This window comes from Carassius carassius, chromosome 31 (genome assembly GCF_963082965.1).
Source record: "Carassius carassius chromosome 31, fCarCar2.1, whole genome shotgun sequence".
In the NCBI taxonomy this organism is placed as follows: domain Eukaryota; kingdom Metazoa; phylum Chordata; class Actinopteri; order Cypriniformes; family Cyprinidae; genus Carassius; species Carassius carassius.
This window is the reverse complement of record NC_081785.1, coordinates 22923436-22950890: the sequence shown is the minus strand read 5'-3', so window position 1 is coordinate 22950890 and position 27455 is coordinate 22923436. Positions and strand designations below refer to the sequence as shown.

Here is a 27455-nt window from a genome sequence, read left to right as displayed (position 1 = left end):
CGGCAGAGGCAAATCCAAAAAAAAAAAAAAAGAAGTTGCTGAGGACTAGAAGAAAATCTCAAGGACACTGAGACAAATCAAAAAGCTGTCAACCTCAACGGAGGTACTGGCGGTGTAGCTTATCAAACTATGTGTTATGTTTTGTGTGTTTTATACTTTGATGATTTTGATAATACCGGTTGTCTCAATTGCTTACAACATAGAACACAAAATGGAAAATATAAACAAAATAAATAATCAGAAACTCAAAAATACAGCAAGGTATACATTGCATCACCGAGAACATAAATACTGATTAAATCCATGCACTTTATCACCCTGGATGAAAGTGTCTGCTAAATGAATAAATTCTAAAAAAAAACATCTAAATCAACTAGTTTTATTCAGTTAATAATACTATATAAAAAGCATTATCTAAACCACGTAAATACAAAACTAAAACTAAATGAATATAAAAAATAAAAATAAACACTTAATTCTAATATTAATTCAAAACAAAGTTTGAATGCAGATTAAGAGATTAAAGCTGCATTATTCTGAGAAAATTATAGAGAAAAATATTGCCTTGTAATAATGTTGTCTTGTAAGGGCTGTAATGACCATATACCACAAAAGATTCAATAGCTAATCTTTAACCTGTACAAAAACTACACTCAAAGCAAACGTTCTTGGCAGAGTAGTGTTGTTTATATCAGATTCTATGTAGCAAGGTTCAATAGTTGAGTAACATGTTCTCTGAATATGAGAATGTTGCCTTTGGCAAACTCACCCGATGACATGAGGGTGCTCAGTGGTGAGGAGAGCAAGTGGTGGCTTGTCCCTCTCTATGAGCCAGACAGTGTAATGTCCACTCTGCCTGGGGTGCAAAAACACCGTGATATCTAGACCACAGGACCAATGGGTGGCACGTAACCAAGGGCTCAGAACCCATGGCCCTGTCATAGCTGAGCCATTCACTGTGAGAAGCCGCCCTGGAGAAACCAACAAAGAGAAAGAAACATTTATAAGCAAAAGTCTTCAAAACTTCCTCTTGTACTACTGGCCAGATTCCAACTATTTATTCCTCAGATTTTATTGTTTATGAAATTGAGTTCTCGGTTATATATAATTAAATACCTTTTTATTAAATGACTTTGCTAAAATTGAACCCGCTTTGGATGTTTTTAACTACCTTGAACTTTATATTAATCAGCTGATACAATGCATATACCATATGTGCATATTTGTTTATATTGTACTTCTATTTTAAACTACCTGCATGTAATTACATTTGTAATTAAGTTGTGTAATTACTACACATGACACTACCCCTACCTCTTAACCTACTCAATCTTCATGGCATCTACTGAGCTGGATGATGACATCACTGAATCAACAATGGATTAACTTTAACTAAAAAAAACTAACTGTACTAGTGTCCTCCTTCATTACTGACAAACTTTGTTCCTGTTTTACATTGTAAAGCTGCTTTGACACAATCTGTAAAGTATAAAGTGCTGCATAAATAAAGCTGACTTGACTTGACCTGACCCTTAAACATATCCACACTACGAAACTTATCCTTAAACTGCATTAATTAATTAATCAATGTATTTATGTTAATACATGTATTGCAATACGTAGAATGTAGTTTTGGTGTAAGTAGAATGTAGTTAAAACACCTAAAATAAAGTTTGACCCACAAAATTCCTTAGCATCAATAAAAAAAACAAAAAATAAAAAAAACACACATTTAACAAATATTGACATTAAACAGCATAATGCAATCCTAAAAATAGAATGTCAGATACTTTGGTGTTATTAGATGTGAAATGATTAATTTAATATCGAGAGCTATGATTTTAGACTTCTTAGACTTTAAAATGAGCACAATCTGAGACATTAAGATTCTTTATCTTCTAGGAGAAAGTGATGCTGGAGACATTGGAACAAGCTGTTCATTTAATCTTATTACTGCTTAAAGGGTTAGTTCAACCCAGAGAGCTAAATTATGTAATTAATAACTTATGTTGTTCCAAACCCGTAAGACCTCAGTTTATCTTTGGAACACAGTTTAAGATATTTTAGATTTAGTACGAGAGCTCTCAGTCCCTCCATTGAAGCTGTGTGTACGATATACTGTCCATATCAAGAAAGGTAAGAAAAACATCATCAAAGTAGTCCATGTGACATCAGAGGGTCAGTTAGAATTTTTTGAAGCATCAAAAATACATTTTGGTCCAAAAATAGCAAAAACGACGACTTTATTCATATCTGGCTCGGCTCGGTGTTCATCTTCAGTTCTCTCTTCACAGCAGTTCAGTCAGTGTACTGTTTGAGTAAATGATTTACTCCGGGATATTGGTTTGTTTGAACTCAGAGGGAGTGTCAGCCACATAAAAAAAGTTAACAGCTTAAGTCATTTGTGGATTAATGCGTATTAGAGATGCGAACCGTTTAAAACGATTCAGTTCGATTTGGTGAACTGAATGATTCGTTCGCGAACCGGATATCCAGACTGCTTTGTTTTAAACTCTCTCACACAACAGACACGGAAGAGAAGACAGTGCTGAATAAAGTCGGCGTTTTTGCTATTTTTGGACCAAAATGTATTTTCGATGCTTCAAAAAAATTCTAACTGACCCTCTGATGTCACATGGACTACTTTGAGGATGTTTTTCTTACCTTTCGGGACATGGACAGTATACCGTACACACAGCTTCAATGGAGAGACTGAGAGCTCTCGGACTAAATCTAAAATATCTTAAACTGTGTTCCAAAGATAAACGGATGTCTTACGGGTTTGAAACAACATGAGGGTAAGTTATTAATTACATAATTTTGCTATCTGGGTGAACTAACCCTTTAAGAGAAACAGCTGCAATATTATATTATTATATATATATATATATATATATATATATATATATATATATATATATATATATATATATATATACTTTCCATAGAGCACTTTTAGAGCTAACGTTTTAACACCTACATGCAGCTAATTTCTGTGGAACTTTGAAACTACAGATACTACCTGCCTGAATGGAGAAAGACTAAAATTAGACTCTGTAGACTATGCCATGGTTGAGTTTGTCAAATATTTATTTACTTTTTTTTTACAAATTGCAAAAAGGCAATAAAATTGGATTTGAATAAATAACTTTCTTTAGCCCAAAGCATGCCTTTTTTCAGGTTGCTCTATTGCAAAGATTTTTTAGTAAGATGACAAGCTTTTTTTAAAGTAAAAAGACATGTCTTCCTTTCATACAGATGTTCTGTATGCAGTCGTCCCCATACATTTTTTAAACAATTGGCCTGTTTCATCTTCATACCATTCTCAGAGAGTCGGCAGGATCTGGATTGTAAGAGTATGTGCGAAAGAGAAATTTGCAGAGCCGTGGCCCAGGCAGCCACTAGTGAGCCCATGTAGAGTCAAAATAGATGAGTGTGGGGGGGTGACAACACACCAGAGGAAAATAAAATAAATAATGAAAGAGGAGAGAAATCAAAGCTCTGTCTGTGGGCTATGAATTAGGGTCCTCCCTCTCAACAGCCTCATTCAGCTCCCTCAATCAGGAGCATACAGGGCCAGAGCATGAAAAAAAAAACATATATATATATATATATATATATATATATATATTTAACCCTTGTGGATTGTTCAAATTCACTACACTTTCGAGTTGTTCGGGATGAAAACATCCATTCAATTAAACTGCTGTAAAAATGTATCAGATTCATATTTCTTTTCAATTTTTTTTGCAAAAATCTGTTAATCAACTTCAGTCCTGATCAAAACTACCAAATGTTTTTAAAAAAATCCAAGATTTTAACTCTTTAATTGCCAAGTTCATAAATGATGTCACTGATTTGGGGGAAAAAACACACAAAATGACTTATTTTCAATATAAAAGTAATTGTGGCTGGATTTTTTTTTACTTTTTATAACAGTCTTGGGCATGTCAAAGATTAGTAGCAACATTGGCTTTGATGCATTTTTAGTTTTTGTGCAACATTAGATTTAATTTTTTTCTCCCTAATTTGTTGCTGGTGGCTGTTTTTGCCCCATTTACTTCCATTATAACCACATTTTTTGATTGCAAAGCCATGACACCATGTAATCATGCATTCTTGATTGTTTGTGGTTTTCCCTTTTGGGAAGAGGTAAAATTTGTTAATTTTGCAGTTGATCACTAGGTGGGACCATTAACCCTTTAGATGGGCCTGTGCAAAAAAAAGGCTTAGTTTCTGGCTTGTATATGGAGTATAACAGCAAATTATAGTGTTTGTGTGTGTGAGATATTCTTGATTGTTGGTGGTTTTGCCTGTTGGGAAGAGGTAACATTTGTTATTTTTACAGTTGATCACTAGGTGGGACCATTAACCATTTAGATAGGCCTGTGCACACACACACACACTATAATTTGCTATTATACTCCATATAACTCCATACAAGCCAGAAACTAAGCCTTTTTTTGCACAGGCCTATCTAAAGGGTTGTGTTATCTAAAGGTTTGTGTTACCAAATTCTTGTCAGGAATAACCAACTGGCCTGTTTTTAACCTGGTCGTTTTTAATTACTGTCAGTTTAAATGCCGGTGTTGCCCGATATTGAAAAACAAACAAAAAAATCTACAAATAAATAAACCACAATAGCCTTATTCGGTGTTGCATCATAGTTGTGTGGGTGGAGTCGGCATTGGAGAAATCAGTCCTTTCCCCCTCATTGGAAAAGCATAGTGTTGACTAGGAATGGCCTACATAAAATAATTTCTGCTGTTCTACAGAGCAACATAAACATAAAAACTGAGCCGCATTGGGTTGGACTGTCCATGCGGTATCTGTGACTGGACAAATGACCCAACAGAAATGGCCAGAGGTGTTGTTTTCTGAAATTTTTGTTACCTAATGGAGCAAGAGACCACTTAATACAAGCCTATACAAGAACGAGACTGCTTTTGGAAGAAAACATTTGTAATTTTGTTTTGTTTAATTTTAATAAAGCCTGTGGTACTTTCTTATTGATATATTAAAAACAATTTTTTAACATTGACAAAATGCACATTAATGTAACATTAAGGTCCACTGAAGTGCCTTGAAATGTGCAGCATGGTTATATATGGTGCGTGCTGTGGCTGTCTAATAATAAAAATCATCATTGTTAATTTCCATAAGTGATTATGTATAATAATATGAAATACATTTTTAATAGATTATGACATCACAAACTATCAGTGAGTGAGATTTATTGGATTCTGATGCAAAGGAGGGTTACTGTAAGCCATGCAGGGGGACAGGACTAATGACAGATCATTGCAGTTTAAGTACTGAAGCCTATCTGTGCTACCCACTCAGTGTTACCTCTGGTAGTCTGTTTGTTTATCAGTCATATACATCTTTAGATCAGGTTTTTTTTTTTTTTAATTATTAGAGGTACAGAACGCGACACAGCATCTTTTCAGCACTGAACCAAGCCAAAATCATCACAAATAGTAAAGATCAATCAACTAAGGTCTCAGGTCTAATTCAAATGGTTTGTTTTCCCACACGGCATAAATGGTTATGACATTTTTGTGGGCATTCCCAGCAGTGCCGAACAAGTCAATGAGTCCAAATCTAGAGTTATGAAAATACTGTAAAGGTATCACTGTTCCTAACTTCCAACCTCCCACGTTATTCACTTCCTAATTAAAAATAAAAAATAAGATTATTAATAAAAAAAAGGCCAGATAAGGCCATGTAACCTTTTCACAGTGGTAGTATTTGTTTATTTATTCTATAAAACTCATATTGCTTGCTGAAATATTTCTGCGGCCACCTCATCTACCTCAGCCATGCTGATCAGGACCTGTCCCGATGACTCTGGTCACGGCTGACCTTCCATTCAGTTTCAATTATACGTCTTCCGTTTCCACCTCCACCTGCTCGTCATGTGCTGAGCGGCCACACTTGTGCCCCATCAAGCCCCGGCTTCATAAGCCTCACAGACGATCACAGAGGTGAGATATGTCTCCGAAGACTCAGCTAACCACTACCTCTGTTATTTCCCCACAGACAGCAGTGTGTGACCGCCAGCCCCCACTATGCATGGACTTCACTGACCCACACAGCACTGTGCACGGAGAGAGAAAGAGAGAGAGAGAGAGAGAGAGAGAGAGAGAGAGAGAGAGAGAGAGAGAAAGAGAGAGAGAGAGAGAGAGAGACGAGCACCGAGTAGAGAATGCGGGCATTGCAGTGAAGAAATCACCGACCAGGACCCCTCCACATTCGATATCACCCCACTTGGATTGTTACGGACACTTTTTTTCTGGTTGATTGGCTCACGTCAACTTTCTGTTTCCCCAGGTGGCGCTCCTTCCCCAAAGATGGAAGACCTGCTGAAGCACCTCACCAAGGTGAGTATCCGCCAGCAGTATATCATGGAGCACATAGGCTCGAAACAAGGGGAAACTGAACACGAGCTCACCACACTCCGCATGGCTGCTGCCCCCCGCGAACTCCGCTACCTGACCCCCATGCCCAGGCGGCACAGCTCATCCCCAAGATGACGGCGCACGATGACACATTCCGAAACATTCCTCCAAATGTTTGAGATGATCATCGCCTGGAAGGCGTGGCCCAGGGACGAGTGGGTGCGGATTGAGGCACCGTTGTTGACGGGAGAGGCGCAACGGGCGTACTTTATGCTTACCCCCGAGCAGAGCGGTTCATATGAGGAGCTGAGAAAGGAGATCTTAGGACGGGTTGGATTATCGCCCATTAGTGCCACCCAACTCTTCCACGACTGGTCCTACAACCCACAGCGGCCGGCCCGTGCTCAAGTCACTGACCTCTTGCACCTCGCCCAACACTGGATACTGGCCAGGGGTCCCACCGCACACCAGGTAGCGGAGCGCGTAGTAGTTGACAACCTTTTTCGGGCCCTTCCCCGCCCTCTCCGTCAGGCAGCAGGCATGCGGAACCCCACCAACATCGACGAGCTGGTGGCTGGCAGGCTGCGCCATACATGCAGAAACCCGGGAATAGGCCCTGCGGGCGGAAGTGAGGATAAATGGCCGGCCGTTCCTCGCCCTCCTGGACTCCGGCAGCGCGATCACCTTCATCAGGCCAATTTTAGAGCAGCATGGATAGACCTGTTTGTCTCTTCAGAGACCTCTCACTGCCATTTGTTTTACTCACTGACCGAGGGAACACTCAAAGATGCACTGGCACACAGCTGGCCTCCACAAGTATGTGTTTCCCCCAGTGAGCCTTCTCACACAGACGCTGTGCAAGGTCAGGGAGGACGAGGATCAGGTCCTGTTTGTGGCGCATTACTGGCCCACTCGGACCTGGAGCCCAGAACTAATGCTCCTTGTGACAGCCCCTCCCTGGCAGATTCCTTTGAAGAAGGTTCTACTTACTCTACTTACACCCTGTGGTACCAGTGCTTAGACCTCTGGAAACTTAATTTCTAATCCCTTGATGTTACACAGAGGTTCTAGTTGACACCATCACTTCGACATGAGCATCATCTACGAGACACGCTTATGCATTGATGTGGAACCTGTTCATCGAGTGGTGTTTTTCCAGCGGAGAAGAACCCAGAAGCTGGCTGACCAGGGTTGTGCTGTCCTTTTGTCAGCAAGAGTTGGAAAGAAGGCTGTCTCCCTACATCCTTAACGTCTATGTTGCTGCAATCACTGCTTTTCACAAACCCAAGGAGGCAAGTCAGTATGGAAACATGACCTGAACATCAGGTTCCTTAGGGCAGTGGTTTTCAACTCCAGTCCTCACGCCCCCTTACCATCCCCCTCCCCACCCCGCTCTGCATATTTTATATGTTTCTCTTATCAATTCAGACATTTGTTCTATTTGACCAAAAGTGCCCAGCGAAGTGGACATCACCGGATATTTACCATGATTCCAGTTCGAAGCGAGCATGTATTCCATTCTAAGGGCATTCAAGTGTGCAAGACGAAATTGTCTTTATTTACATAGGTATATTATGTCACAGACTTCATTTGTCTGTGTGTGAAGATGCTGCATGAAGCAGCGCAGCGATATCCATGAATTAATGTTCCAAAGTGAAGTAAAATTTAACAGATTTCACCTGCTCAGGGTGTAGGGAGCAGTGAACACTATGTAGGGATCATGTCAATCGGAACACAGTTCATTCACTTAGCTCTCTTCTATCGAGCTGAATATCTGAATTAGGCATGTTAGATAAGAGAAACATGCAAAATATGCAGAGCAGGGGGACGAGATGGTTAAATCCTCCCGGCCCCCAACTATACCCTCTTGGGACCTGTCTCTAGTGCTCATAGCACTACAGTAGGGCCCGCTTGAGACTTTTCAATCAATTCTATCAATGAAAACTCTGCTCCTGCTTGCACTGCTTGATTGCTTCTGGAATTCACGGGTTGTAAAATCGTGTCGTATATCATCTCGTCCGTACGATTTTCGGATAAACTCACTCATGCCGTGTGCGTGGAAATACGATCTTCTGACCATCCGAATTCGCACCGAGTTCGCCCACCTTAAGTAGACCGGATACAAAGCTTTAGGACCTCAGACCAGCTCTTTGTCCATTACAGAGGCCGGCAGAAGGGGAAGGCCATCTCTAAGCAATGCTCTAAGAAATTGGGTGCCACGCTGACCGATATTTGTAGAGCTGTGGGCTGGGTGAACCCCAAAATGTTACTAGATTTTATTGCCTTCGCATGGAGCCAGTATCCTCCTTTTTTCTTGCCTCAAATGGGTAGAAGTACTGAGAGCTCCTCCAACCCCTTGATAGAACTAGGAGAGTTGAGTGGGAAATTGGGGAGTGTCAAAAGCTGCGGTAAGGTCAGGAAGGATCAGAATAGATAAAAGGCCATTGTCAGATGCAAATAAAAGATAGTTTTTAATTCCTTTTGTTTCGGTGTTATGATTCTGGTGAAAACCTCACTTAAAAGGTTCATAGTGGTTATTGTTATAAAGTTGAACTTGAAGTTGAATTGCTATAGTCCATTCTAAAAGTTTATTAATGAGATCATCCAAATTATTGTTTTTAATATTATGAAATGACATAGAATGCTTCGATTTAAAATTTGATAGTGGCAGTCTGCTCCCATATTCAGTTGCCCAGGAATGTGAACGGTTCTCAGCGAGATGAGTTTGCCCTGGGACCAGACAAGGATCTGGTATGCTAGTTTGTACAAACGATTTGAGCACAGACCCCCTTGGGGGTTGAAATAAGAGACCACCTCTGTGTTGTCGGTGCGCACCTACTCATGACGATCTCTCAGATCCAGGAGAAAATGATTTTAGTGCTCGAAGCACGGCCAGCATCTACAGGCAGTTTATATGCCATGTCAGATGATGACCACTCCACAGACCACGGACAGGGTGGCCACTTAAGAACGCACCCCAAATGGTGAGGGACACGTCCGTCGCTAGCATTTCCTGGGGACAAGAAGCACCCAGTACTGGGCCCTGAGACAAGAAGCCAGGTTTCCTCCACATGTCTAAGGCACAGAGACACCTCTGCATGACCTTGAGCATGCAAAGCATATTTCCCCTCGGGGAGAACCCATTGGTCTTGAGCCACCACTGTAGGGTTCTCGTGTACATCAGGCCAAGAGTTATTATGTTGGACGCAGCTGCCTTCAGACCCAGCAGTCTTGAACTGCTTGACAGTAAATGAGCACCTTCTCTGACTTCATGACTACACCAGTCCTCGGACGTGGTCTGAGACACACACCGTTTGATTGCGAGCATGCTGATTTGGAAACCTCAATGGAGGTTGCGAGCCTCTTAGCATAGATACATTTCCAGGCGGTAACCTAAAGATAATAATAATAATAATAATAATAATAATAATTATAATAATAATACAAATTACAAAATATAACATATTGGTATAGAGTTATAGTTATATTGTAAATGAACAGTTACAGATTGTACAGCATATGTTTCCAATTACGAATGAAAGATCATTACGAACAAAATCCATTTTAAAGACAGAAAACAGAGCTTTGCCTTCATCTATTTACACTTGTAATCAACTTCTGACTACCCGAGACACTATAGAAAAGAGTAAAATTGAATAAAGCCATGTTTAGGGTTTACTTTTTTTAAAAAATTTTTACATTCTGGGAATTTCTTAAGTATAAACACAGTGCAGTGGAATAACAGATTTCATGGATTCAGTGACTAAAGAACTGATTAAAGCTTTTTGGTGGTTCTTCATAGTTTTCAATTAAAGTCTGACTCTTAAATATTCTGTTAGCTAAGAAACCAGGAAATTGCAAAGTGTGATGTTTATTGTGTGATAATTTAACTTTTTTTTTTGACAAATATAATGGTCATTATTTAAGTATACATGGATATAAAAAAGAAAAAGAAAAAGGCTAGCTGAGTCTCTTTATTTCCACAGGAACATTCTTTAGGACTTGGTGGCTCGGCTCGGCTCGCACACCTGTAGCAGTGAATCAGTCTCAGTTCAGTGCACACATCTGAAGTATGGAGGGCATGTATGACGGAGCTGAACGCTTTTCATTTTTTTTTTTTTTTCTTAGCCTGCACCCATGGCTGATTCATTATATGAATATAAACACAATTCTAATCACTTTGTGGTATACATTACATTTGTGGTATACATTACAATTATTATTATTATTATTATTATTATCATTATTTAATTTTGTTTTTATTATTTATTTTTGTTAAATTATGTTGTATATATCTTCCTATATTTCCAATATTCCATTTTCAGCTGCACATCTGTTTGAACAAATGTAAAAAGTCTGTTAAAAGATAAAAAAAAAAATACACAATATCAACAATGCAGTGATTTTATACAAATGGATGAAGATATTTCAAGTAAAACACTGAGTGGACTTAGACATTAGTTACGCATAGCCTATCAAAATGCATTACTAGAAATTGTTTGCATTTCTTTAAACTTTGCACATAATGAACTTACAAGGCTCTGAGACATATATAATTTACAAATGCTTTGTACTAGTTACGTAATAATACTTTTGGGAAAAATGTCATTGAGATACCTACACCTTTTGCATTATAAAATATTATACTTAGTGCTTTGGGAAACCTTGCCCACATCTTTTAACCAATGACTATTTAAACCCACAAAAGTGGTACTTTTATGGTTTTGGAACACAGAGCAGTTTGTGCCAAGACCTACATTTACTTTTCACTGGCTTTTGGGAGGTAAACCAAATGAAGTGCTAGAACTGAGAAATATATAAAATCCAAAGACAGGGATGAATTGAAATACTGTCACTGAAGTTAAAGCAACTCTATAAAAACAGCTTGGTCAAAGCCCATGACCCGGTCTTATTTGCATGTTTCAGAAATACTGTCGAGACGGTCTGCCACCCAGAACACCGGTAATTCTAGCACATTCTGCAGAACAGGGGCTCACAACTCATGCTAACCAGCCAAGCCATTGAACTAAACTACCCACTACCCATGCTAACCAGCAAAGACACTTTTTGTACACAAACAAGCTTTTTTGTACATAATGGTCAGCAATTGGCAGGATTCATGACAGCAGTCAGCAAAAATAAACATGATGTAACAAATAAATAAAAAAAGGTCAAATAACGAGTGCTGGAGCTTACAAAACAGTATGAATTAACAAATTCACCAGTCTCAACTCAAATGCTCTGGCCTTTACTAATTTAACAATAGCTAATGTTGTTTACACACAGAACACTATTTATTGGAATATGTTTATATTAAAGCATGGATCATAAATAGTCATGCAGATAATTACATTTGCATCTCATAGTGATGTGTGGAAGTAAATCCCTTAAAGGGGTGGTTCGGGATTTTTGACATCGGACCTCATTTTTAAGTCAGCCTGGTTGTTATTCATTAGTGGAGACATTTTTTTTACAAAATTATCCAGTCTTTATATTTGGATAGATAGCCGATGCTAGGCTAGCGCGAGTCAATGGGTATATGTTAGCCAGCCATTAAAAACCGTTTTACCTGCTCCACAGTGCACCAAACGCAAATCAATTATAACACTAGACTATCGATGCAAATGTCCGTTGATAGAATAACGTTAGAAATCAAACTTACCTTTCATCACATTGCATTAGTTATAATTTGTTCCCTGTAATCATAAGCCTTGTCGACAGCAGCAGCGGAGTGATATTGATTACCTAGGCAACCGAGTGAGCCGGTCCACACATGACGCAAGTGTATTTACCTGCCGCTGGCACACTGATTATCACTAACATCACATAAGCAGAGCAAAGTAGAGCCGGAGCAAAGTAAAATTCCGCAGCGGCTGAGAAACTAGTTCCTTTAGGATCATTGAGATGAAAGGTAAGTTTGATTTCTAACATTATTCTCTCAACGGACATTTGCATCGATAGTCTAGTGTTATAATTGATTTGCGTTTGGTGCACTGTGGAGTGGGTAAAACATTTTTTAATGGCTGGCTAACATATACCCATTGACTCGCGCTAGCCTAGCATCGGCCAACTATCCAAATATAAGGACTGGATAATTTAAAAAAAAAAATGTCTCCACTGATGAATAACAACCAGGCTGACCTAAAAATGAGGTCCGATGTCAAAAATCCCGAACCACCCCTTTAATGTACCCTTTGAACTTCAGCAAGTCACCTTCACCACATCTAGATGCCTAAATGCATTGAGTTGCTGCCATGTGATTGGCTGATTAGATATTTGTGTTACCAAGCAATTAAACAGCTGTACCTAATAAAGTCGCCAGTGGCCTAGTGGTTAGAGAGTTTTACTCCTAACCCTAGGGTTGGGAGGTTCGAATCCCGGGCCGGCAATACCATGACTTAGGTGCCCTTGAGCAAGGCATCGAACCCCCAACTGCTCCCTGTGCGCCGCAGCATAAATGGTTACCCACTGCTCCATGTGCGCCGCAGCATAAATGGCTGCCCACTGGTCTGGGTGTGTGTTCACAGTGTGTGTGTGTGTTCACTGCTCTGTGTGTGTGCACTTTGGATGGGTTAAATGCAGAGCACGAATTCTGAGTATGGGTCACCATACTTTGCTGAATTGACACTTCCATGTATCGAGTTAGTAGTTGTTGTTGTCATTGTATTAAATGTAAAGTTCCTTTTTACATAGATTTCTTTTTCTTTTTCTTTCTCTTTTTTTCTAGGAAATAATCTGTAAATATTATATAAAATGTGTTTTGCTCTACATTATTTTAAAAAGGGGTTTTATTTTCTTTATCACGTACACCCTTATTTACATTACAAAAAATGTATCATAATTCATCAATTATAAGAATATAAGAATCAACAACTTGATACACTTTTAAAGAACTAATAAAAAACGTTGGTCTTGTTTTACTGGCCTAACTTTGGTCTACTGTTTTAATACAATTTACAATTTTTTTATTATTATTTTATTTTATTTATTTATTTTTCACATAGTCTATTACATGGCTTACTTGATTCGGATTGGTCAGTCCCAACATTAAGAGGCATGTTATGCGTTTGGTTAGCTAGTAAAATAAAAAGCCTCGATTCATTATTATGTGTACAATTATTTAATTATGTCATCCTGGTATAGCAGACTCAATCTCGTTTCATACAAACACAGCTGTTGTCATTTTGAAACAACTGTTTTGTACACTGTGATGGATTATGAGATAACTAACAAACTGGTAAGATTTTAAAACTGTTTTGTCTTAAATCTAAATATTTTATCTCCATAATTATTTATGTGGTGAAGTTTTGTGTAATAAGTGGTTTGACTGCACCGTATCCCTTAAATGTCTGTCTAGTTTGAACTTGCTTCTTGCTACCAACTGCTGTCTTGATGGAAGCTTTGTGTTCAAATATTTCAACTTAAATCAATATTTTGTGTCTAATTATTTTCTTATTTGGCAAATAACCCCCTTCAGGGAGGTACAAGACTAATCACTCTGTCTGTCATTATTTTTCGATAAATGGCTGGATGTACTGTACATTATCCCTTACTTACATCTCTAACTGGTGTTTTAATACCCCTTTACTGTCAAAGATTGGAGCAGCCCCAGATTATTGTTATTTCACTTTCAAAGCATGTTAAAACTCTTACTTGATCTGGACAAACTGTGCATCAGTAGAACGATTAAAGACTCTAGCTTAGATATTTGACCACTGTTTTGATAAATTACTAAACTACTGTCATGCAAAAATGCTTTATGTCAGGAGTGCAAAATAATAAATCTGTATGTATCATGTTTTGAATAAAAATTCACCACACATTCATATTAAGTCACATCAGTCAACATATATGGTTTGTATGTGATTTTCTTGAGATTTTGTTATTTCATAACAATAAGGAATGTGTGCATCTGAAATTCAAATTTGTGCAGCGATTTAAAAGGCTATAAATAGCATTTTTCGATGACATTAAATGACCCAATTCCGCATGAGGCCGCAAAAGTAGGTCCCCTATCAAGGGAACTTCGAACTGTGTCCTCTTGGGGCCGCCATGGGGGAACACCGCGTCGTGACCCGTGTCTGAAGCACACATTGAGAAAACACCAACTTGTTGGCGAGTGATCTTTCTCTGTATATCATGGCGACTACTAGCAAGCGTTTAGACAATGTGTGCATCCGTGTCGGCGTTATTTGACACCGGATGACACACGCAATCTTTGCGTCATTTGTTTGGGTGAAGAGCATGCACGCGGTGTCTTTGAGGAGGAAATCGGCGTGCATAGAGAGCGTTTTTTTCATGGAAAAAAGCTCTGCTCTCGTTCATCTCTCTTCCGAATAAAAATGTAAAAAAAGGCAGTCATCTGCTTCCCGCGGTTCAGGACCTGCCACTGCTGAGGCACGGAGGAGAATGAGCTTGTAAGAATACAGATGGATCTGTTTGAATGTTTTAAAGAGGGATTTTCCCTTTCGAGCATGTAATGGTGGCGGACGAGAGAGAGCCTCGGGAGGATGATGTTATATCTTTAACACTATCTGATACTGAGGTTAGTGCTCTGCTAGGGTTTTACCCAGGGAAAGCAGGAGATATTTGATGATGGTGAAGAAGCTGAGGCTGAGCCTTCTCAATTCTCCTGCCCTGCGTTTGAGTGCTGTTAGAGGTTATGGATCGCGCAACGGCAAAGTTGAACTTGCTATGAAAATGTGATAAGATGATGATGTAAGGCCATAAAAAAAAAAAAAAAACTTCCAGCTCAGGTGAGCCTTCCATTTCCGCATGATCTCCACACAGATATCAAAAATAAATGAAAGAGACCGTTTTCTTCTCATATCCCTCAGTTTCGGCATTAGAGTAAATCTGCCGACCACGAGGTGATGCGCGAAAGTGGCTATGAGGGGATGCCCCCTGTAGAAAGAGCTAAGAAAAAAATTCTTTCTGCGGGGGAGACATCCTCTCTTAAGCTCCCTCCTTGCCTAGATGGCAAGGTATACGCAGCCGCAGGTCAGGCTGTGGCTTTATTACATACAATGGTGGTGCTTCAAGAACATCAGGCTGATCTGCTAAGAGACCTCGATGGATGCAAGGGCCTTTCTCCTGATCAGGTAGCCGCGCCGCACCACGGACCTCTCTCCATGCTACCATGCAGGCCGCCTCTACCATGGGCAGGACTAGGGCGGCCATGGTGGCAGTGGAGTGACTCAGGTTTTGCCTACTAAACTTATCGGTATTTCCATTGAGACGGTGATCGAGAAGTTCAGGGAGACGAATGCGCGCTCTGCTGCTTTCAGATCCTTCGTTGCACGAAGGTCCAGCTTCGAGCCTGTACAACATAGGGGTCCTGGCCTGTCTCAATCTGAGGATCACAGACGGGCACAGAAGGCTAGTGTCGTGACTCGCGCTCCTCCCCCACCTGCTAGCAGGGGGAAAGATGAATTATGGGTCACATGGAGGTAGAACCTAATGGATATGATCCAGATGAGGCAGCGTTCTCGTCCGAATCAGAGTGATACAGAGGAATCTACACATTCCCTTCAGGGAGTTTTTACTCCTGCTTTTATCCTCCCCTTCCTAATTCCCCTGTAACCACCAGCTCTCCACCTGATCGAGGTTAGGTGGAAACCTCTCGCATAACAGTCTCCTATACTGGACCTATAATGTTTTTGGTTGGTTTTAAGTACATAGCAACCACCTGACTGATGGTCCGGAGTAAAAGGAGGCGCCCCTTGAGCGGGGCTCCAGCGCAGGAGGGTGGGTGATAATGTAACCCTCTCTGTATATACTTGTGTATTAAATTGCTGGTGGTTATGTGTCTACATAATAAATTCTGTGAGTTTCCTTAGCAGTGCTCAATTACAGTGTTTACTAAACACTCACCAGCACCAGCCATCCGGCTTCATGTTCCGGTATCAGGTGGCTGAGATCACAGGCTTCTGCGGGAGCATCCTTGATCATCAGGCCTGGCACAGCACTGCAGGGAATTTCATGGATGTCTGGCCAGGTCACCTGAGGGGTCTCCTGGTTGCTTAGTGGTGCTGTCGCATCTAGCGGGAAGTGGAGATGGCAGTTACAGAAGTCTTCTTGTATATGCTGCCTCAGGTGATGCTCCCCTCGCCCGAGGATTTTAAAATTGAGCTTGCCTCAACCGTGCAATTTAGCGCCTCTGCAATGCTTAGGAACCTTTAGGTACACACATTAAGCTGTGTGTACTTTCTCAAAACCACATGGTGGTCAGTGTGCACGTGAACACTTTGCACACTTTCTAAAATCCACGTAAGTGGTAAGTGTGCATCTTGGGCGCCACTCCACCTATGTATCCTCGGATACCTATCTAAACAGGGTGTAGCTACTAGAGAACTGTTGAGACAGCTCTTTCAGCAAACTTATGCATAATCTAGCCCCTGTGTGACAGGCAAGACTTGGTAGAAAATGTTCGGTTCTTAGCTGTATCATTTTAAATTAATCTTTCCTGATTCCAAGCCTTCAGCTCTACCCCGGGCCGAGGCCCTAACAATTAATTTGGGTATGTAGCTTAGGCCTTTGGCCATAAGTGGTACAGCCGTCCAAACGTCCCAGGGGCAACTTCCGTAGAAAAGGTAAAGTTGTTACTTAGTGCTCGCCATGATTCTGGCCTGCACTTCCCTCAGCATAGCGGAGTGGATATACTGTTCCCCATAGCGGCCCCTAGAGGACGCAGTTCAAAGTTCACTTGAAAAGGAATGTCTCAGGTTACAAATGTAACCATGATTCCCTGAGTAGGGAAAGAGACACTGCATCCTCTAGTTCCCTGCCATGCTTGGACGCAAGCTACAGACAAAGAAGTGAATGACGTGTGCTCCCGGTGCCTGTTTATAGTCACGCCGGTAGTGATGTCAGAGGCTGTAGCCGGCCAACAAGTTGGTGTTTTTTCAATGTATGCTTCAGACACGGGTCACGACGAGGTGTTCCCCCATAGCGGCCCCTAGATGATGCAGTGTCTCGTTCCCTACTCAGGGAACCCTTGTTACATTCGTAACCTGAAACGTTTTACAAACACTCATTGGTGGTTTAAAGTGAGTTTTGAGTAAAAGTGTACTAATAATCTCAAAAATTGTCTTATGAAGCTTGATGCTAATGTTAGCTCTAATGCAGCTGCAGAACAGGTGCAGCTTTTCTTCATAATGCATTTTTTTTTAAATAATTGACGTAAGGTGGCAGGAAAATGCTTTGTTGTGGGTTTTCTTTTCTTTTTTTTTTTTGAATATTTTTTAATAATAGGCGGATAATTGTATATTGGGATTGAAAATATGTGGCTTGGTAAACCTTGTAGTCCCAGAATAAAGGTTATGGTGGCTGAAAAAATAGAAGAAGAATGATAAAGGAGTAATAAGGATTATGTTTCATACCGCACAGAGGGGTGAAATTTTCGTCTAGTGACAATAGGGCAGTTTGCCGGGCCAGACAAGAGGCAATAGCATGCAGGAGAGATTTCAGAGGGCCATAAACTTTTATATTAGCCTTTTATTAGCCTTCTCTTAAAAAAATAAGCTTCTCTTTTTAATACGATATTGTTAACATCGCCACCTATCCTGGGTACTTGTTCAAAAAATGTTCAGTTTTAATATACCTAAGTGGGGAAAGGTTGTGCCTTTTTTAACTAAAATGTATTGCTACCGGTTTTTTTTTTTGTTTGTTTTTTTTTTATACTGCTTCAATGTTCTGCAATCTTAATTTTTCAAACACTTTGTGTCTTTCCTATATACACCAACCCACTTGGACATTTTATTAAATAAATACCTTTTTTAGTAGTACAAGTGATGACACCCTTAATTTTAAACTCCCTTCCTGAATAAGGATGAGATAAGATGTTCGTTTTTATAGCGAAATTAACACTGGGCATAACAACCACAACTATAGTTACGCAAACGGATGAGTGGGTCATTCAGATAAACTAACTTCAGCTCTTACAAGAGGATCACGTATATTATGAGAGCGTTTATAAACTGTAACAAATTAAAGCTCCATGATCACGGGAAGAAGGAGGTGGGAACCGGCAGACAATCAAATTACATTTTAATGAGAAAATAAAGACAAAAAAGCATGTCAGCCCCTCACGGACGACTGACACGCACAAATAAAAACCAAACACAACTAAAACCCAGGCCTGGTCCTCTCTCGTCCTTCACTGTCATTGCTCCAGTTTTATATCCTTCCATCTCCTCCGTGGGACTCGAGACTGGTGGGTCGAGCAGGTGTCGCTCATTTCCAATCACTCCACCGGCCTCGCTCCTGATCCCACGGCTCTCGGCCCCACCCCACTCATCACATACACAATATTGAACAGCACATACACACATTTTTTTTATGTTATGGCCAGGTACTGAAAATAACTGCTACCGTTTTCTTAACACTAATGATGAATACTTATGAAGATTCATAAAAACAGTTATAAAATATAGTAAAAAGTCTGTGTGAACTTTTAGTTTTTATTTGTTTTTTTATTTTTTATTTTATTGGCAATTTCGATAGGACAGTAGGTCAAAAGTAAGTGAAGTGGGTGAGGCCATGAGGCCATCACCGCTGACTGGAGCTTTAATTTTAAAGTGCCTATTCTATACTAATTTTGGATTCTATCATATCTTTAGAGACACTTCAGATGCAGTTTGTGCTTGCATGTTATATACACACACACACACAAACACACCAGCCACTTTATTAGCAATGCCTGTTCAATTGCTTGGTAACACAAATTACTAATCAGCCAATTACATGGCAGCAACTGGCATTTAGATGTGGTGAAGGCGACTTGCTGAAGTTCAAACCGAGCATCGGAATGGGGAAGAAGGGGATTTAATTGACTTTGAATGTGGAATGGTTGTTGGTGCCAGACAGGCTGCACTGAGTATTATTAAAAGTGCTGATCTACTGGGATTTTAATGCACAACCATCTCTGGGTTTACAGAGAATGGTCCAAAAAAGAGAAAATATCCAGTGAGCGGCAAAATTCTTTGTTGATGTCAGAGGAGAATGGACAGACTGGTTATAGATTATAGATAGGCAACAGTAATTCAAATAACTACTAGTTACTACCAAGGTATGCAGAATACTATCTCTGAACGCACAACATGTCTAACCCTGAAGCAGATGGGTTACAGCAGAAGAAGGCCACACCGGGTGCCACAAATCATCTCAGACAGGTTTCTTGAACATGACAATGAGTTCACTTTACTCAAATGGCCTCCATAGTCACCAGATCTCAATCCAATAGAGCACCTTTGGGATGTGGTGGAACAGGAAATTTGCATCTTGGATGTGCAGCCAACAAATCTGCAGTAACTGCGTGATGCTATCATTTCAATATGGACAAAAATCTCAGAGGAATGTTTCCAATACCTTGTTGAATCTATGCCACGAAGGATTATTGCAGTTCTGAATGCAAAATTAAGTCCAACTTGGTACTAGCAAAGTGTACCTAATCAAGTGGCCAGTGAGTTTATAAGTATGTATGGTGTCCAACGGTTGTCCTGGAGAAACAACGTCCTGCGTAGTTTTGCTCCAACCTTTAGAAAAACTGATCTGCCTGTAGCTTTCCAGTAACCCTTATACCTTGATTAGCTTGTTCAGGTGTGTTTGATTAGTGTTGGAGCTGAACTAGTGCACAAGTGGTAGTGCACAAATAGTTAGTTTAGTAGTTCACAAATAAAGTATATTAGTATTAATATTCCAGAGTTCAGCATGCAGGTATGACACTAAATTGAGTAGTTATGTTTTTGTTTAAATGTCAGATCAGAAGAACTAAATAGCAGTTGTATTGAAGTGCATTCCCTCTTGATTACAAGTGCCTGTTGCCTGTAGGCACTGCTGCAAACACACACAAACACAGTTAAATGCAGACTATGGTGATTATGCAGACATGGTTACCGACAGCTTACGTCCATGCCGGCCAGATGTGCAATATTCAAATAAGTGAACAGATTAACCCTCTGGAGTCTAAGGGTATTTTTGGGGCCTGGAGAAGTGTTGTCATGCCCTGACATTTGTGCTTTTTTCAGTTTCTTATAAATATCTAAATGGGTAAAGTCTAATCTCACTGTAATCAGCACAAACTGGGCTATAATAATATAAGAAATGCATGTATGTACATGATTGTGTTTTTGAGAAAAAAAATATTATGCGTGGTTAGTGAAAAACTAAAAATGTTAAAACACTTGAATAAGGCCATAAAACACATAGAGAACAATGGTTCCCGGGATTTTTGAGAACTGGAGCTTGTAGCCTAGAATTTTTCTTTCTAAATGATGTGAAAATCATCTTGTTTACTCACTCACAGAGAACAATATATTGATTTAAATTTTCTAAGACACTTTTTGTTTGTAAAAGTCATATGCGAGTAGGCGTCAACTACCATGAATATCATTGTGATTTACACCTGAGAAGACAAAGACCTGCATAATGAGCTGCATAATGAGCCTTTCAGTCATCTGTGCCACTGAGAGGAAGGAGTTACAAGAAAGAATGCAAGAACAAAATAAATCTATATAATTTTATGTTTGTAGTTTATTTAGAATATATTTAATTATCCCACAACATAATTTAATATCCACTTGGGGGAGCAGTTAAACAGTTTATTAGAAACAATCAAAGCTGACTTTCAAACAAATTGTTTGGCATCCTTACTCCAGTCACACAATCCTTCAGAATCCTTTTAACAATCTTATTTTCTACAAAAAAAACCATTTATTGTTAGTTAATAATTGTTATTATTAGAGTGGTGTTTATCATTCCCCATCCCTACTTCATAGCTTCAGCTCCCTCTTCTGAGGCTGCAGCAGACACCTCGCCTCATCCCGTACACAACGATGGATTTAATTAGCCAGCTGACTGAGCCAGAAGTATAATTATTCACCAGTGTAGCGAGAGACTATGAGGAGACAGATGAACCACTCTTAAGTGGAGCCAGTCACCCACCCTTAAAAATACTTTGCTAATGGTCTAGACAAGGGGACAGCTACACTACACATGCATATGCTCTAAGGCCACATAGCAGTGACCAATTGAGGTTGGCAGGACGCAAAACTGGGACCTTTCAGTCTCTTTCTGCAGAGTTATATTCATTACTTGTCTTGCAAATGTTCTAAATAGCCCAGTTACAGACATGCCACTTTAAGCCTTATTTAGCTTAAATACAAAATAGCGTAAATCTCATGAATGTGGTCAACGTTACAGAATGTCCCAATCTTATTTCACCTCATAATTAAAGGGCAGTAAAAGACATTTTGAAATGACCATGCCATTAATTTAAAGTACAATTTTTGGTATATTGTACTTTAATTGTACCGATTGGTATATTGTAGAAAATCATAGTTACTGATTTAAACCTGTTTTGTTCAGTTTGTCCTGTTTTGTTCAGTTATTTATTTATTCGTGTAAATTTTTGTTTGGTTTTCTGTTGGTGTTTTTTTTTTTTTTTTTTAGTGAAAGTTCAGTGAAAGAAAGCAAAAATATTTGACAGGTATTCAATATCAGTGTCATAAAATAATTTATATGTGTATAAAGGCGTATATGTGTATAATTGTTTTATTATTTTTTTTGTAAAACAAACAAACTGTCCCTGCGCTATTTATACAATTCAGTACTACTCTAAAGATCTGTCCTTGATTCAGCACTGGACAGCTCCTCTGCTGCTCTTTTCTAATGAACACTTTCTGCTGCTTAGGGAAAACAGCCCTATAATGGACAAGTTATGACTATCCTGGGTGCATTAATAGCAGTATTATCCAGCTCCATAGCCCATTATCTCAAAGTTATAGATCCTGGAGTCATAGACTTATTGAATGACAGATCATTAATACAATACTTTTTTGTTGTATGCATATGTCATGTAACCCTGTGTAAATTTTTTTTTTGTTTTTTTTTTTTACAAAATACATTTATGAATGACTATTAGCTCACAGAGCTGCTGTCTTATGTTCAACATGCTCACTACTTTTATTATATATTTATATATAAAACATACGTAATACTATGTACTTTAAAATAACTATATATAGTGACATTATACTGTAAATGTCACGTTTGATCAATTGACTGAATTTGTGCTGAATAAAAATTATATATATATATATATATATATATATATATATATATATATATATATATATATATATATATATATATATATATATATATATATATGTTTGCTTAGTTTTCTCACGCAAGTAGAAACAAAACTTTTTGATGTGATATGTGACCGCAAACATTTGGATTTATATTCTAAAGTCCCCCCCAAAAAAAGAGTAATATTGTAGAATATTAGTATTTTTATGCAATTTTAAATGATATTTTTGCAGATATTTTTAGCAGCTATTACTTCAGTTTCAACATCACATGAATGATCTTTCCGAAACCACTCTAATAAGACCATTTGTTGTTCTATATATATATATATATATATATATATATATATATACAGTACAGACCATATTGTGATATACTATTACAATTTAAAATAATTGTTTTTAAATTTATTATACTTTAAATTATCATTTATTTCTGTGATGCAAAGCTGAATTTTTAGGATCATTATTACATGATCCTTTAGAAATCATTCTAATATGATGATTCATTATCAAAGTTGGAAACAGTTCTGCTGCTTAATATTTTTTTCAGAACATGTGATACCTTTTAGGATACTTTGATGAATAAAAAGTAAAAAGAAAAAAAAAGAAGCTATGTTTTTAAAATATAAATATTTTGTAATAACAATATACACTACTGGTCAGTAATTTGGGGTCAGTATTTTTTTTCTTTCTTTTTTTAATAAAAATCAATACTTTTTGAATAAATGCAGTTCTTTTTAACCATTTATTCATCAAATATATTAGACAGAAGAACTGTTTCCAACACTCATAATAAATCAGAATATTACAATGATTTCTAAATGATCATGTGATATACTGGATGTTACATGTGACACTGAAGGCTGGAGTAATGATGCTGAAAGTTCAGCTTTGCATCACATTAACATTTACATTTATTCATTTAGCAGACGTTTTTATCCAAAGCAACTTCCAGGTGAGGACAGTGGAAGCAATCAAAAACAACAAAAAGAGCAATGATATATAAGTGCTATAACAAGTCTCAGTTAGGTTAACACAGTACACCTAGCATGGGATTTTAAATAATATAATATAAAGAAAACAGATAGAATAAAAAAAAAAGAATAGAGCAAGCTAGTGTTAGAGGTCTTTACACATACAGACACACACATACAACTGCATAATTAATGCAAATAAAATAAAATATAAAAAGATTAGAAAGGTAGTTAGATTTTTTTAAAGAATGTGAGTGTTAAAGTTAGAGGGTCAAATAAAGATGGAAGAGATGTGTTTTAAGCCGATTCTTGAAGATGGCTAAGGACTCAGCTGTCCGGATAGAGTTGGGGAGGTCATTCCAACAGGAGGGAACATTTAAATTAAAAGTCCGTAAAAGTGACTTTGTGCTTCTTTGGGATGGCACAATCAAGCGACGTTCACTTGCAGAACGCAAGCTTCTAGAGGGCACATACGTCTGAAGTAACAAATTTAGGTAAATGGGTGCAGAGCCAGCAGTAGTTTTGTAGGCAAACATCAATGCCTTGAATTTTATACGAGCAGCTATTGGAAGCCAGTGCAAATTGATAAACAGAGGTGTGACATGTATTCTTTTTGGCTCATTAAAAATTAAACTTGCTGCCGCGTTCTGAATTAATTGTAACGGTTTGATAGAATTGGCTGGAAGACCTGCCAAGAGGGCATTGCAATAGTCCAGCCTGGACAGAACAAGAGCTTGAACAAGGAGTTGTGCAGCATGTTCCGACAGAAAGGGCTTGATCTTCTTGATGTTGAATAAAGTAAATCTGCAGGATCTGACAGTTTTAGCTATGTGGTCTGAGAAAGTCAGCTGATCATCAATCATAACTCCAAGGCTTCTAGCTGTTTTTGAAGGTTGATGTGCCTAACTTGATGGTGAAATTGTGATGAAACGATGGGTTTGCTGGAATCACAAGCAGTTCTGTCTTGGCAAGGTTGGTCCATCATCCAGGAAGAAATGTCTGTTAGACAAGCTGAGATGCGAATAGCTACCATCGGATCATCAGGATGGAATGAGAGGTAGAGTTGAGTGTCATCAGCATAGCAGTGGTATGACATGTTTCTAAATGACAGAACCTAATGATGACATGTAGACAGAGAAGAGAAGTGGTCCAAGAACTGAGCCCTGAGGCACCCCAGTAGTTAGATGTTGTGACTTGGACACCTCACCTCTCCAAGATAATTTGAAGGACCTATCTGATAGGTAAGACTCAAACCATTGAAGTGTGGTTCCTGAGATGCCTTTTGCCAGTAGGGTTGATAAGACGATCTGGTGGTTAACCGTGTCAAAAGCAGCGGACAGATCAAGCAGGATAAGTACTGAAGATTTGGATTCTGCTCTTGCCAGTCTTAGAGCTTCAACAACTGAGAGCAAGGCAGTCTCAGTTGAATGTCCACTTCTGAAGCCAGATTGGTTGCTGTCAAGGAGGTTGTTGTGTGTGAGAAATGTAGAGACTTGGTTGAACACAGCTCGTTCAAGTGTTTTTGCAATGAAAGGAAGAAGGGAAACTGGTCTGTAGTTCTCTAAAAGAGATGGATTGAGGGAAAATACCAGTGTGGAGGGATGTGTTGATGATGTGAGTGAGTGCAGGTACAACTGCAGGAGAAATGGCTTGAAGGAGATGAGATGGAATAGGATCAAGCGGGCAAGTTGTAGGGTGATTAGAAAGGATGAGTTTTGAGACTTCTGCCTCAGAGAGTGAAGAGAAGGATGTAAATAAGTAAGTTTGCTGGTGATATGAGCTTGACTGATTGTGGTGTGGGAAATTGTGCACTAATGTGTTTAATTTTATTAATGAAAAACGTTGCAAAGTCATCAGCTATTAGAGATGAAGCAGGAGGGGGAGGAGGAGGACAAAGAAGTGAGGAAAATGTTTTAAAAAGCATGCGAGAGTTAGACGAATTGTTAATTTTGTTATGGTAGTATGTCATTTTAGCAGTGGAGACATTAGTAGAGAAAGAAGATAGGAGTGACTGATACATATTAAGGTCAGTAGTATTTCTGGATTTGCGCCACACCCTTTCAGCAGCTCTAAGCTTAGAATGGTGTTCGCGTAGAACATCAGATAACCAAGGGGCAGAAGGGGTGTAAAGGGGCTGGCCTGGAAGATAAGGGGCAAACAGTGTCTAAACAAGATGTAAGAGTGGAGCAGAAAGTATCAGTAGCACTGTCAGCATCCAAAGATGCAAACAGTTTAGGGGAAGGAAGTGAATATGAAACCATTGCAGAAAGCCGGGAGGGTGAAAGTGTGCGTAGGTTACGTCGAAAGATGACATGTGGAGGGGTAAGTGAAGTGTCAGGGACCATGTTAAGGTTAAGAGTGAGGAGGAAGTGATCCGACGTGTGCAGTGGAGTAACCACAACATGATCAGTAGAGCAGTGTCGTGTATAAATAAGGTCCAGTTGGTTGCCTGATTTGTGAGTAGCAGTAGTTGACAATCGGTTGAGATCAAAAGAGGCAAGCAGAGTGTGGAAATCAGCATACAGAGGTTTATCTAGATGGATGTTGAAATCTCCAAGCATAACTAGGGGAGTACCATCCTCAGAAAAGTCTGAGAGCAACACATCTAATTCATCCAAAAAGTTACCCAGTGGTCCTGGGGGTCGATAGACAACTACAAAATGTATTTTAAAAGGGTAGGTAACAGTAACTGAATGAGATTCAAAGGAGCTGTTGATACCCAAAGATGGTAAAGGATTAATTTTCCAATCATTAGAGATGAGCAGACCAGTACCTCCACTTCTTCCAGTCAAACGGGGGGAGTGGGAAAATGAGAAATTATTGGAGAGTGCTGCAGGTGTAGCAGTGTCCTCTGGTTTGATCCAGGTCTCTGTTAGGGCCACGAGATTAAGCTTTGAATGAGTAATAATAGAAGTAATGAAATCGGCTTTGTTTACAGCAGACTGGCAATTCCAGAGACCAATACAAAAATAAAGTAGTGTATTAGCAGATATAGGCAAAGTGTGCAGGTTGTTAAGATTGCGCTGTCTACATTGTGTGATGTGTGGTTTGCGAGTGGTAGTGATAGTAGGGATCTGGAAACACATAGTAAGATTTGGTTATAAACAAAAGAACAACTGAAACAGAAATGAAACAAGAAGGAAAAAGATTCATCGAAACAATACTTATATTCCCTGCTGGTGTCCCTGCCCGGTGGAGTCGCACGGAAGAGTCGATGGTCTTTACTCTCTTAGGTCTTCACACGAGGAGGGCTTAACTGGAGGGCTGCTGCGACAGCAAATTATTTCTTATAGACCGATTCCCTAGTAAATAACACGGAAATACCGGCAAGGTTTGATCAGTGGGCTTTCTTATAAACCCAGCAAAACCCTAGAGACAAATGTCCCCGAACAGTCATTTCTCAACAAAAAGAAAATGATGTTCATATATTTGAATATCAACAACAGCGCAAGGAGCTTAACCATAAGGAAAGCAAAAGTATAATGCAAACGGGACAGTGTCATCCAGTGTAGATGAGGAAAGAGAAACACACTGCCCCATGTAAACAGGCTCACGTTCAAAGTTGATGTAAAAGCTTTTAACATAAGCACACATTAGATAAATTTAGCAAGTTGCTGTTTTGCTGGTCTTAAACAACATTTAAATAAAATCACGATGCCATAGAAGAACCTTTTTGTCTAAATGGTTCCATAAATAACCTTTATCTGAAGAAACTATCTGTTACACAAAAGGTTCTTTTTGGCAAAAGAAGGTTCTTCACATAAAAAAAATAATGACTATAATAATGACTGAATGGTTCTTTGAGGAACCAAAAATAGTTATTCTATGGCATCGCTGTAACGACTGAGTGAAGGAGTGGCAGGAAGCAAGTGCGAGATTAATGAGATTTAATGAAGACAATGAGACAATACAAAACTGAGACACAAATAACGCTGGGAGGAATGCACAGTCCAAGATGGTGATGATGAGTGACGAATCCGGAAGGC

The 27455-nt window shown here is 39.1% G+C and overlaps 1 protein-coding gene across 1 annotated transcript in view; it reads right to left on the bottom strand.

The window, feature by feature from the left end:
• LOC132111794 (ALK tyrosine kinase receptor-like) overlaps positions 1-27455 on the bottom strand; it is a 512104-nt gene that overhangs the window by 161781 nt on the left and 322868 nt on the right. The window contains exon 4 of the mRNA XM_059519394.1: positions 770-971. Within this exon, the coding sequence (XP_059375377.1) occupies positions 770-971 (202 nt within the window). The remainder of the gene's footprint in view (positions 1-769; positions 972-27455) is intronic.